This window comes from Rhincodon typus, chromosome 28, assembly GCF_021869965.1.
Source record: "Rhincodon typus isolate 14 chromosome 28, sRhiTyp1.1, whole genome shotgun sequence".
NCBI lineage: Eukaryota > Metazoa > Chordata > Chondrichthyes > Orectolobiformes > Rhincodontidae > Rhincodon > Rhincodon typus.
Window position 1 is genome coordinate 3632301 of NC_063359.1, and position 14152 is coordinate 3646452.

The 14152-nt window shown below is 44.7% G+C and overlaps 1 protein-coding gene across 1 annotated transcript in view; it reads left to right on the plus strand.

Moving 5' to 3' along the window:
• Positions 1–14152, plus strand: part of glipr2 (GLI pathogenesis-related 2) — a 46196-nt gene that overhangs the window by 1211 nt on the left and 30833 nt on the right. The window contains exons 2-3 of the mRNA XM_020529682.2: positions 9420–9484; positions 10783–10992. Of these exons, the coding sequence (XP_020385271.1) occupies positions 9457–9484; positions 10783–10992 (238 nt within the window). The 5' untranslated portion in view covers positions 9420–9456. The remainder of the gene's footprint in view (positions 1–9419; positions 9485–10782; positions 10993–14152) is intronic.

Here is a 14152-nt window from a genome sequence, read left to right on the forward strand (position 1 = left end):
CCCGTTCCTGATGAATGGTTAGCCTGCTGTTGCTTTCACCCTCACATGACTTGCTTTCTGTATTTTTTAAATTCATTTTATGGGGTTGTGAGCATCACAGCACATTTTTTTTTTGCTCAGCACTGGAGAAGGTTGTGAGCTGTCTCCTTGAACAACTGTAGTACCTGTGACGTAGGAACACCCCCTCACCCAATGCTACTTGCACTGGAATTGGCCATCCAGTTTCATTCCTCATTGACTATCCATGAACAGTTTGGTACAACCGAGAGGCTCATTCAGAGGACACTTGAGAGTTAACCACATGACTCTGGGTCTGGAGTCATGTGTAGGCGAGACCAAGCGAGGACAGCAGATTTCCCTTCCCTGCAGGACATCAGTGAACCAGACAGATTTTTAAAATAGATAACACAGTGTGGAGTTGAAGGAAAACAGCAGGCCAGGCAGCATCAGAGGAGAAGGAATGTTTGACGTTTCAGGTCGCGACCCTTTTTCAGAAATGGGGAGGGTGTGGGAACTAAATAAATACAGGGAGGAGGGGTGCAGCTGGGGAAAGGTAGGTGGGATGGTGATAGGTGAGTGCAGGTAGGCTGTGCTGGGGATTGGTCAGTAAGGTGGGAGGAGCGGATAGGTGAGAGACAAGACGGACAGGTTATGTTGGGTCAAAGAGGTGGGAGGGAGGATGGGTGGGGCTGGGGAAAAGTAGGTGGGATGGTGATAGGTTAGATGCAGGTAGGGGACAGTGGGGATTGGTCAGCAGGAAGGGTAGGACGGATGGGTGGGGAAGAATATCTACTGTACAGGTCTACTGTATCCATTGCTCCCGATGTGGCCTTCTCTACATCAGTGAGACCAAGTGCAGACTTGGGGACCATTTCGTGGAGCATATGCACTCTGTACGTGATAATCGACAACATCTTCTGTTCGCCTACCATTTTAACTCCCCCTCCCTGAGTGACATGTCCATCCTGGGTCTCCTCCAGTGTCTCAATGACACCACCCACAAATTGGAGGAGCAGCACCTCATTTTTCGCCTCAGGAGCCTACAGCCCAATGGCCTAAACATAGATTTCACCAGTTTTAAAATCTCCCTACCCCCGACCTCATTCCACATCCAAACCTCCCTCTCATCCTTGTCTCCTTGACCTGTCCATCTTCTCTCCCACCTATCCACCCTACCCTTCCCGCCAACCAATCCCCACTATCCCGTACTTGCATCCAACCTATCGCCATCCCACCTACCTTTCCCCAGCCCCACCCCTCCTCTCTCTATTTATTTCCCAGCTGTGTTACCCCTCCCCATTTCTGAAGAAGGGTCCTGACCCGAAAGGTCAATTTTCCTGCTCCTCTGATGATGCCTGGCCTGCTGTGTTCCTCCAGCTCCACAAAATGATGTAACTGAATGCTTTTGTTATATAGGATAGAGATAACAAGGTGTGGAGCTGGATGAACACAGCAGGCCAAGCAGCATCAGAGGAGCAGGAAGGCTGACGTTTCGGGCCTAGACCCTTCTTCAGAAAATTTTGTTATATATTATTATTCATTCATGGGATGAGGGTATCACTGGCTGGACCCATGCTTATTGTCCATCCCTTACTGCCCAGAGGGCAGTTAAGCAGTCAATCATTGCCGTGGGTCTGGAGTCACATGTAGGCCAGACCAGGTGAGGAATACAATTTCCTTCCCTGTAGGAGATTAGTGAACCAGATGGGTTTTTCCCAACAATCGATTCATGATCATCGTGAGACTCCTAATTCCAGACTTTTATTGAATTCAAATTCCAACTTCTACTGTGGCGGGGTTCGGACCCAGGTCCCCAGAACATTACCGGGTCTCTGGATTAACAGTCTAATGATTATACTATTAAGCCATCACCTCTCGCTGAGCAGATTCAAAGGTGATTGGCCTAGGCTTGCCCCTAATTTGTATGTTCAAGGGTTTTCTGGGATTTGGAATCAAGGTGGGTGGATGAGGTTAGGTTACAGATTAGCCATTGAATAGCAAAGGGCCTCCATATATTCCTTTTGCCAAAGGTTTGAGGAAATGAGCCCCATGTTCCTCTTTCACTGCCAGAACCTCCAGACACCCTCTTTCTGCAGTCACCACCTCTGTCCCCAGCTGGGTCCTGTTTTCCACAGGTCCTCCGAGAGACAACTAGGTGGAGTATAAAATGTAAAACTTTGTTCCTCTCAGGTGCAGGTTTAAGACAAGAAGAACCAGTTTGACTCAACTGTTGTTTGATTCATTGTTGAAAATCCTTCAGCCTGACAAAGACGAAAACAATGGCAATTCCCATTTACACAGAGGCTTTCATATCTGGAGGAGTTGAATGTTTGTGGGCCGTAAGTCCCAGTGATTGGCTAACCAAATGGTAAAGCATGTTCTCTCAGTTGTTCCAAAAAGACAGCGTACAGACTGTACTCAACCTGCCTGTGCTTGCGAAGCCCAAAGCAAAATGTCTGCCATTAGAGGCAAGTTTACACTTTGCATACACTGATTGAATAATCCTGAGTGTGCTAATAGCTACACTAGCAACAAATTTGAGGTAAAACACCATCAATAAGCCAAATGGCCTGCTTCCACACTGTCAATTTTCTTTGATAGGGACCCATTCATAGGCCATAGAATTTCTGCAGTGCAGAAAGAGGCCATGTGGCCCATCAAGCCTGCACCAACCTTCTGAGCAGCATCCCATCTTATCCCCATAATGTCACATTTACCATGGCTAACCCACGTAGCCTGTACATTCCTGGACTGTGGTAGGAAACCAAAGCACCCAGCAGAAACGGGGAGAAATTACAACCTCCACACATACAGCGAACCAAGTCTAGAATTGAACCGGGTCACTGGTGCTATGAGGCAGCAGTGCTAACCACTGAGCCAACCACTGTGCAAGGCGCAACAAAGGGAACTTAGAGTCATAGAGATGTACAGCACAGAAACAGACCCTTCGGTCCAACTCATCTGTGCCAACCAGATATCTTAAATAAATTTAGTCCTATTTGCCAGCATTTGGCCCACATCGCTCTAAACCCTTTCCTGTTCATACACCCATCCAGATGCCTTTTAAATGTTGTAATTGTACCAGCCCCCACCACTGTCTCTGGCAGACTTTTCCAAACACGCACCACCCTCCGTGTGAAAAAGTTGCCCCTTAGGTCCTTTTCAAATTTTTTCCCTCTCACCTTAAACCTATGCCCTCTAGTTTTGGACTCCCCCACCCCAGGGAAAAGACCTTGTCTATTTACCCTATCCATGCCCCTCATGATTTTGTAAACCTCTATAAGGTCACCCCTCAGCCTTTGACACTCCAGGGAAAATAGCCCCAGTCTATTTAGCCTCTCCCTATAGCTCAAACCCTCCAATCCTGGAAACACCCTTACAAATCTTTTCTGAACCCTTTCAAGTTTCACATCTTTCCTACAGCAAGGAGACCAGAATTGCATGTGGTATTCCAAAAGTGGCCAAACCAATGTGCTGTAGAACTGCAACATGACCTCCCAACTTCTATACTCAATGCACTGACCAATAAAGACAAGCATACCAAACGCCTTCTTCACTACTCTGTCTACCTGTGACTCCACTTTCAAGGAACTATGAACCTGCACTCCAAGGTCTCTTTATTTGGCAACACTCCCCAGGACCTTATCATTAAGTGTATAATCCTGCCCTGAGTTGCCTTTCCAAAATGCAGCACCTCATATTTATCTAAACTAAACTCCATCTGCTACTCCTCAGCCCATTGGCCCATCTGATCAAGATCCCATTGTACTCTAAGGTAACATTCTTCGCCGTCCATTACACCTCCAGTTTTAGAGACAGTAGGAACTGCAGATGCTGGAGAATCTGAGATAACAAGTTGTAGAGCTGGATGAACACAGCAGACCAAGCAGCATCAGAGGAGCAGGAAAGCTGACGTTTCGGGCCTAGGCCCTTCTTCATTTCTGAAGAAGGATAGAAGCAGGGAAGTTGTTTCCACTGGCAAGTGAAGTTAGAACTAGGGGGCATAAGCTCAAAAATAAGGGGGAGCAGATTTAGGACTGAGCTGAGGAGGAAGTTCTTCACCCAAAGAATTGTGAATCTATGGAACTCCCTGCCCAGTGAAGCAGTCAAGGCTAACTTGTTGAATGTTTTTGAGGCAAAGATAGACAGATTTTTGAACAGTAAAGGAATTAAGGGTTATGGTGAGCGGGTGGGTGAGTTGAGCTATGTCAATGAAAAGATCAGCCATGATCTTACTGAGTGGAAGAGCAGACTCAATAGGCCATGTGTCCTACTCCTGCTCCTATTTCTTACGTTCTTATGTAGACTGTCTCCCTAACAGGGAGCCAGTACATTGTATCTATTGGGCAGGAGTGGCATTGATCGGACCTCCATCTCCACCTCTCCTTATCACATCCTCATCTTCCTCAAACTGTGCCTTTCTCCTTGGGTGTGACTGTGTTCTAGACATAAAAAAAAAAAAATTCTTCTCAAACGCTGAGAACCTAGAGGCCCAGGTTAATGCTCTGGGGGCAGAGGTTCGAATTTCATCACACCATTGGATGGAATTTGAATTCAATGAGTAAATCTGGAAGATAAAGCTGGTCTCACTGATGGTGACCAACGCAACTACTGTTGATTGCTGTAAAAACTCATCTGGTTCATTAATGTCATGTATTGGTGACGTTTGATTCCACAAAGTCAGCAATAGCTCCCCTTACAGGGGAGGGCAATGGCCCGGTGGTATTATCACTGGTCTGTTAATCCAGAGACCCAGGTAATAATCCGGGGGACCTGGGTTCAAACCCCGACATAGCAGATGGTAGAATTTGAATTCAATAAAAATATGGAATTAGGAGTCTAATACTGACCATGAATCCATTGCTAATTGTTGGGGAAAAACCCATCTGGTTCATTAATGCCCTTTAGGGAAGGAAACTGCCATCCTTACCTGGTCTGGACTACATGTGACTCCAGGCTCACAGCAATGTGGTTAATTCTCAACTGCCCTCTGGGTAGTTAGGGATGGAAAATAAATGCTGCCTAGCCAGCGATGCCCTCATCCAATGAAAGAATAATAAAATTCTCTGCCTTTTGAAACCATCTAGCAAGCCACTCAATTCAAGGGCAATAAGCAACAAGTACTGGTCTTAACAGCAATGTCCACATCCCATGAAAGAATGAAGAAAAGGACGTAGAGGATAAGGCAATCTTCTTGCCCATGAATTTCCACATCCTACAATCCAAATACATTGCTTGCTCTGTTACTTTTTATGTGCTATTGATAGCCCAAATTAAATTTAGGTGGATGGTTTTGAAACATAATAAATTACTTAATGTTTACTCAAGTCAAGGCAAAAGAAATACATTAAACATTAACCAATCACCAATTGCTTTTGTCCAACGTCACTGTGTTCAGGAGTTGTTTACTCCAAGTTGAATGCAAGCTACAGAACAATCCTACACTCTTTAATTATTTCTCTTTGGTCCTCCCAATTACCTCAGGCATTGAAAGAATGTAAATGTAATTTTTGTTGTCCCTGGTTTGTGAGTAAAAAATATATCCCAAAAATCAATGGACAGATTTCAAATAAACTTGGTATGTGAATACGGGACACCCCAAGGAAGAACTGATTCTTTTTTGGTGAATGTCTGATCCAAATCTGGATACTGGAATAATTCAAAAGATCCATTAATATTAGCAGGTTGGGCAAATTGACGTTTTTATTTAGAAAGTTATATGTTGTTTTGTTCAAAATGTTCTCAGATTGTTTTAGAAGGCTGTGGATTGTCTTCAGCTGCTGTGGTGGAATTTTCCACAGTTGTCAAAATACGAGCAGAGTTTCCGCAGCAGGTTGTTGGATATGGATTGGCCTAGAGGCTCCCCAGTTAGGTCAGAACTCTTAATAAAATGTTTTCTTTCTTAAAATTTGCGATACAGAGCATCAACATGCAGGGAAAAGACTCAAGGAAGAGTAATAACTTTGAGTAACATGGCACCTATAACATACTGTACGACATGTCTTCTTCACTGGACCTAAATCTGCACTTTGCAGTTATCATTTAGTGTTTTTAAGGTTTTCTTTCAAAGAATCATAGAATCCCTACAGGGGGGAAAGCAGGCCATTCAGCTCATTGAGTCCACACTAACCCTCTGACAAGCATTCCACCCAGGTCCACCCCCCTACCCTATCATTGTAACTTTGCATTTACCGTGGCTAATCCACGCAGCTTGCACATCCCTGGATATTATGGGCAACTTTTGTTCTCGATAATTCACTCTAGCACTGAAACACTGAGCAAAACGTTTAAATACTTAATACTTCAAGCTTACACAAGTGAATGTAATTGTTAAGGTAACAAAGAAGCGTCTTTTTCCCCATTTGCACTATATTCTCACTCTCACCAAACTTTCCACACAGTCACAGTCCACTCATTTAACATCACTATGAGCAATTACACTCTGGTCTATAATTTTTATTAATTCTGACAAAGAAGATGTTTTATCCAGAATGCCTTGCAGTGATTGAACACTGAGTCATGGTGAATGCTTCCAATAAGTGGAATAAATATTGTTTGGAAGTGACCATGTCAGGTGAAAAAGAGGTAGTATTGAGGTGATTTTTAAAACATCAGTACTGAGGTGCAATTGAAAGAGTATAATAAAGAAGAAAGTGACAGCTCAATTGTTTTGGGTGGAATTAAGAGATTGTAGGAAAGGCAAGCTATTACTGGATTTTGCTGTGGCCCTCCAGGCCTGGGTGAAAGCTTTATTCTAGAACTGTGGGACAAATTAAAGAAGATAGTGCAACAGCATGTTGTCCAGTCTCTCCTTAAAACAAGTTCAACAACTCCAACCAGAATGTTATGAATGAATTTGCCCAGGTGTCCCTCAACACCAAAGCAGTCAAATCATCACGAACATAAGCCAGTACCAATGCAAAATAGTCCCATTTTTATTAGGAAACAAGTTACAAAAAACTTTAATACTAAACATACCATTTCTACTCCTATTTGGGTCCTTAAGCTTACAATACTTCCTGGGTCTCTTGTGGATTTACGCAGTTGCTCCCTCTCTCTGACCCTGTCTGGGTCTGTGAAGCTGCTTTCTCTCTTCCTCTCTCTCAGTTTCTGGCTCTGTCTCTCTCCTTGGATGGTCAGCTGGTCTCTGCCTCTTGCCATGATGGTCTCCTAGGAAAACTTCCGGAAGATTCAAGAGAGATTGGTCTGCAGGTGAACCCTGTTCTTTTATACATTTACGTATGGTCTTCTGGGACTTCGTACAGTTCTGGCCATTGGGGAGACAAAATTAATAGTTTGAAATGGCATCAGTCATTTGGATGGCATGCTACTTTGTGCAGCAGGGCCCAGTGCTTTTCTGGGCCCTCCTTTGGTTGGTATGTTGTTGGGGGTGTGTCTGTCCAGGATACCTGCTGTCTTTTACATTATGCTCATATCATTCGCATCTGGCTGCTGTGTTTGCACTGTGTCTGTTGACTAGGTTTTGTAACATAAGAGTTTTATTTGGCCAACTTACCCAGCATCCCTCACTGTTTGGCCAAGTTAGCAATCTAGTCAGCAGGCTGCTACAAGCTCTCCTGGTGAGACATGAGGAGTTTACAGAGTTAATGGAATACTGTCTCGTGAAACATGTTTGAAATGAGCCAACGTCTTGACCTTAATTATGAGTGATCTCGAATCAAAGGTGCGGGAGACTTTAATGTGTTGTTTAAACATGACTGTCAAGAAATTTGTGAAGAATGAGAAAAGAGGCAGTAAAGCTATGAAGGAAAATGACACCTAATTAAGTCAGGTTCAACACCAGAAGGAATAGAGAGTATGTAGAAAAGGCTGCAGGATTGGAAAGAAAGAACCCAGGTTGAGAAGTGAAGGATAGTCATAAAAGGGATTCTAGTTATATTCAAGTAAAAAGGAAACATGAGCGATGGAATGAAGCCACCGAAAGTGGGATCAGGTGAAGGCACAAATAAGTTTATCATCCCATTTTTTTTAATCTGGTATGCAACAAATAACAAAAATGAAGTCCTGGGGCGTCCAAGCAATCAAGATAAATTCATAAAGAGAAGATCCTGCCAATTTAACTTGCTGCTTTTTCTTTGAAGACACAAGGAGAAGCTTGATAACGGTAGGAAAGTGGATGCAGTTACTCAAAATTATCCAGAATCCGAAGCACAGAAACTGGCTATTCTAGTTGCTCTGGTTTGTATTGTGCACATAAGCCTACCATTACACACCCCCTGTTGTTAGTCAGAGACAGAGATGTTGGCCAGGGAGCAGGGTGGTGCGTTAAAGTGGCAGGCAACGGGTAGTTCAGGGTCTTTATTGCGAGCAGAATGTAGATGTCCTGCGAAGCGGTCGCCAAGTCTATGTTTCATTTCCCCAATGTAGAGGAGACCACATTGTGAGCAGCGAATGCAGTAGACTAGATTCTGGGAAGTGCAGGTGAAGTGTTCACCTGGAAGGTATGTTTGGGCCCTTGGATACTGGGGAGGGAGGAGGTAAATGGGCAGGTGTTGCACCTTCGCTGGTTACAGGGGAAGGTGCCGTAGGGCTGTGGGGAGGTGTTGGGGGTGAAGGAAGTGTGGACCAGGGTATGCCAGAGTGAACGGTCCCTGCGGAAGGCGGACAAGGGAGGGGAGGGGAATATATGGAGGAGTTGTTGTGTTTGAGTTATAAGGAAAAGCTGAATAGGCTGGGACATTTTAACCATGGTGCATTGGCGCTTGAGGAGTGATCTAATGGAGGTTTATGAAATCATGAGGGCCATTGATAAGGTGAATAGACAAGATATTTTTCCAAGGGCAGGTGAGTCCAAAACCAAAGAGCATAGGTTTAAGGTGAGAGGGGAAAGATTTGAAATGGACCTGAGGGGCAATTTTTTTGCATAGAGGGTGTATGGAATGAGCTACCAGAGAAAGTGGTAGAAGCAGGAACAACTGCAACATTTAAAAAAGATTTAGACAGGTTCATGAACAGGAGAGGTTTAGAAGGATATGGACCAAACACAGGCAAATGGGACTAGTTAAGTGAGGCATCCCTGGTTGGCATGGGCGAGTTGAACCAAAGGGTCTGTTTTCATGCTGTACGAACTCTTTGACTCTATGACTAATTCAATCCCTGAAACACCAAGTATTTAGAGATAATATAGGAAAATAATGCCAATTTGATGCAAATAAGTTCAGTATTAAGTACAGCCACCATTTCTCCCCCAGTGTAATGTGTGTTTGGATTTCAGTTAAGTCTCCGATATGGCCAGTCTCAGAATTAAGATTAGTACTGAACATAAAGTGACTGGGATTCAGTGAAAATATTTTACAACATTGATATAACTGGTTGACTGGTACAGCCAAGTGTGTGGTGGTAGAGACAGTGTCCTATGTCCTATGCTTTTTGTAAATCTGACTGTTGTTACCCTGCAGGTTATTTCTAAGAGGCTCCAGGAAGATCAGGATCAGCATGGCATCTCGTGACAGCAATACAGCCGGTAATAAAGGCCACTTTACTGAAAACGTGCTGTGTGTAAATTCCACTAGCCATTTGGTGTGAAGAAGACTTCCTGATACCATACTGAATAAACAGGCTCTAACTTTAGGGTTTTGCCCCTTGTTCTGATCTCTTACCCCCGAGGAAAGAATTTCTCTCCATATACCCTATCCACTCATTCAATCATTTTAAAGGCATTGATAAATCACACTTAAGTCTCTGATGTCATGAGAATATGAGGCGAGCCTGTGAAACCTGTCTTCAGAATACAGCCTAACCCTTTCAGTCTCGGCATCATTCTGGTGAATCTGTGCTGTGGCCCCTCTGAGTAGCATATCCTTCTTGAGGAATGTTGAAGGAGAGTCAGCCCAAGGAGAGAGCTTCATCAAGTCTGTTATTGCCAAGCCTCATTGTCTAATTCTTGCCTTCTGTAAAAGATGTGAGATGAGTGGAGTTTCGCTATCCCTCCCCAGCAAAAACTGGGAGGTTAGCAACAAAATTCAGATATTCCCAACATTTCCCATTTTAACTTTGCTGCTGGATTAAATATCCACCTCAAACAGGCTCAAGCCTCATAATGTTTTCAAGTCATGTCCTATTACATCAGATACAACCCTGATGCATTATTAGACAAGGCCTGAGTGGGGAGTCTGTGGTGGAGTGGGGCATGAGGCAGATGCAGGTCAGCAGATAAAAGAGACCCCATCGGGTCAAGTACATCTGAAACTTTCTCCTGGGGGAGTCGGGAGGAGCAGGATTTTTCCCGGACTCTACCCACTTCCTGAGGCCTCTTCAAAATCTGGCCAGTTATTTGGAAGGCAGGGCCCACCTTCATCAGCTGCCATTCCTCACCTTCACACCAGTTCCAGGCAACTCTCCACCATTTGAAACACCCAGGGCCTGAAGTTTGGCATTGCATCCCCATCACTTGGGGTTTAAATACAAGTTGCAAATGTCAGCAATGTTTTCGACAGGACAGCAATTCAATCAAACTGGTCCAGGTATGGGATTGGTTTAATACACTCCATAACTTGTTTGCAGTTTGTGGGTGATTTGTTTGAGGCCTTTAAAGTATTTTTGTACAGCTCCACACCAAACATAAAGGGGCTGGCTTGTGTGTGACCCTTGTGGAACTTGCTGATTGCAGGCCTGCGGAAACATTGACTTGGAAACCGAGTACAAGGGATAAAAACACAAAGTGCTGGGCAGCATCTGCAGTGGGTGCGCAGATTCAACGTTTCAAATCCAATTGCAAATCCAACCTGCAGTCCTCAGTCACTGGCCATCACTTTCTTTCAGGGGAACATTTCGCTGCACAGTTGCTGAAATCGGTGAATGAATATCGAGTGAAACACGGAGCAGGGCCGTTAACCCTGAACGCAGCAATGAGTGAGAAAGCTGAGAAGTGGGCAACGTATCTGGTCGCTTCCAGGACATTGAAGCACAGCGACACACCGTATGGGGAGAATATCTGGTGTCAGCAAGGCTCTGGCAGTCTCCAGGTCACAGGTATATCTCATCACCACTTGAAACACACACGTAAGGGGAAATCTTATTGAATGATGTGAGGTATTGCAGGAAATGCGTCAGATGCATTTTTGGTCATTTATATAAATGATTTGAATGTGAACATAGGAGGTATAGTTAGTACTTTTACAGATGACACCAAAATTGGAGGTGTAGTAGACAGCGAAGAAGATTACATCAGAGTACAATGATTTGTTGATCAGATGGGCCAACGGGACGAGGAGTGGAAGACGGAGTTTAATTTAGATAAATGCGAGGTGCTGTGTTTTGGAAAGGCAAATCAGGGCAGAACATGTGCACTTAATGGTAAGGTCCTGGGGAGTGTAGCTGAACAAAGAGACCCTGGGGTGCAGGTTCATAACTCCTTGAAAGTGGAGTCACAAGTCGACAGGGTAGTGAAGGAGGCATTTGGTATGCTTGTCCTTATTGGTCAGTGCATTGAGTATAAAAGTTGGGAGGTCATGTTGCAGCTGTACAGGACTTTGGTTCGGCCATTTTTGGAATACTGCATGCGATTCTGATCTCCCTGCTGTAAGAAAGATGTTCTGAAACTTGAAAGGGTTCAGAAAAGATTTACAAGGATGTTGCTAGGCTTGGAGGGTTTGAGCTATAGGGAGAAGCTGAATAGGCTGGTGCTATTTTCCCTGGAACGTCGGAGGCTGTGGGGTGACCTTATAGAAGTTTATAACATCATGAGGGGCATGGATAGGGTGAATAGTCAAGTTCTTTTCCCCAAGCTACAGGAGTCCAAAACCAGAGGGCCCAGGTTTAAGGTGAGAGGGAAAAGATTTAAAAGGGGCCTGAGTTGCAACTTTTTCATGCAGAGGATGGTGTGTGTATGGAATGAGTCTGCCAGAGGAAGTGGTGGAGGCTGGTACAATTACATTTAAAAGGCATCTGGTTGGGTATATGAATAGGAAGGGTTTAAAGGGATATGGGCCAAATGTTGGCAAATGGGTCTAGATTAATTTAGGATTTCTGGTCTGCATGGACAAGTTGGACCGACGGGTCTGTTTCCGTGCTGTACAAGCCTATGACTCTGTGACTCTATAAGCACATGAGAAGTCCAGCAAGGCCCATTTTGATGGTGGAACAACTCGCTGCCTTCTTTAACTAAACTTCTTTAACTTCTTCAACTAAATGTTTTAACTTCTTTAACCCAGCATTGAGGCAAGATTGTTGGTAGGGAGCATGAGTTGCTAGTTAGGGGGAATTTATTGCTTGTTAATGAGCTTATTAACTGCACATCTGACTTCATTTCTATGCAGCTGCCCATCCTACTACCTGCTGCCAGCAAACTGGATTCTGAGAATTCTCAGCACTATCTCAGATCATGTACTTCAGCTTGCTCCAAAGGACCTTCATGTTGGCGCTCAGTCCCAAACACCACAGGGCATGCTCCATTGGCCATGACAATGGGCTCCCCATCTTCACAGGCATTGGCATTGACATTGGTCAACCTTTAGGAACCCTCATGGCACATCTCCGATCCCCTTACAGGGCACCTCAGCTCTTCACTGGTGCAGCTGCAGCTATCGGGGAGGTGGTGGCCTAGTGGTATTATCATTGGACTGTTAATCCTGAGACCCAGATAACATTCTGGGGACCTGGGTTCAAATCCCACCACGGCAGATGGTGGAATTTGAATTCAATAAATATCTGGAATTAAGAACCAAATGATGACCATGAATCCATTGTCCATTGTTGACTGTTGGAAAAACCCATCTGGTTCAGTAATGCCCTTTAGGTAAGGAAACTGTCACTCTTACCTGGTCTGGCCTACATGTGACACCAATGTGGTTGACTCTTAACTGCCCTTTGGGCAATTAGGGATGGGCAATAAATGCTGCCTAGCCAGCAACACCCTCAGCCTGTGAATGAATAAAGGAAAAAAGCTTGGGGCACAGCAGCAACGATTGCAGCATTGTGCGCCCAGCTGACACCCCTATTCCCTTGCTCACTCATTCTGAGCCTATCCAGATGCTCATAGCATCCCCACCTCACCTTGTGTTTATGCCCTTTGCCTCCTCAGCCAGAGATACCAGGCTCACAGCTCTGCTGTGTCAACGCAGCATTTAGCACAGACACGGTTGCCTGCACTCCTCACTCATGTTGAGGGGGATAGTCTTCAGTCAAGGGGTCTCAACACAGTCAGTCAAGGACAGCATCCGATACCAGTCCAGGGGCTGCTCAGAGCAGTCATAGAGTCATAGAGTCATACAGCACGGAAACAGAATTTTCATTCCAACTCGTCCATGCCAACCAGGTTTACTAAACTGAACTAGTCCTGTTTGCCTGCATTTTGCCCATATCCTTCTAAACCTTTCCTATCCATGTACCTGTCCAACTGTCTTTTAAATGTTGTAATTGTACCTGCCTCTACTACTGCCTCTGGCAGTTCATTCCACGTACACACCACCCTCTGCGTGAAAAAGTTACGCCTCAGGTTACTTCTAAATTTTTCCCCTCTCACCTTAAACCTATGCCCTCTAGTTTTGGACTCCCCTACCCTGAGGAAAAGACCTTGACTACTCACCGTATCTATGCCCCTCACGATTTTATAAACCTCTGTAAAGTCACCCCACAGCCTCTGATGCTCCATGAAAAAGAGTCCCAGTCTATCCAGCTTCTCTTCATAACTCAAACTCTTCAGTCTCAGTAACATCCTTGTAAATCTTTTCTGAATGTTTTTCAATTTAATAACATGCTTCCTATAGGAGGGAGACCAGAATTGTACACAGTCTTCCAGGAGTGGCTTCACCAATGTCCTGTAACATGACCTCCCAACTCCTATACTCAATGCTCTGACCAATGAAGGCAAGTGTACCAAATGCCTACTTTACACCCTTCTGTCAGTGACTCCTCTTTCAAAGAACTTTGCATCTGCACCCCTAGGTATCTCTGTTTCGTAACACTCCCCAGGGCCTTACGTTAACTGTGTAAGTCAGTCAAGATAAGGGCTGAGAAGCTGAATGTCAGGCAGCCATTTTGACTCTTCCTGCCCTATTGTTGACATTTCTCCTGGAATGAGGGAGGGCTGGGTATTAAGGGAAATGGATGTGAGTGGAACACCTGTCGTTTTCAGTGCAGGTGAGGAGGTGTCCTGAGTGAGTGAGTAGAGAGTGCAGAGGGCAGGCAGGGT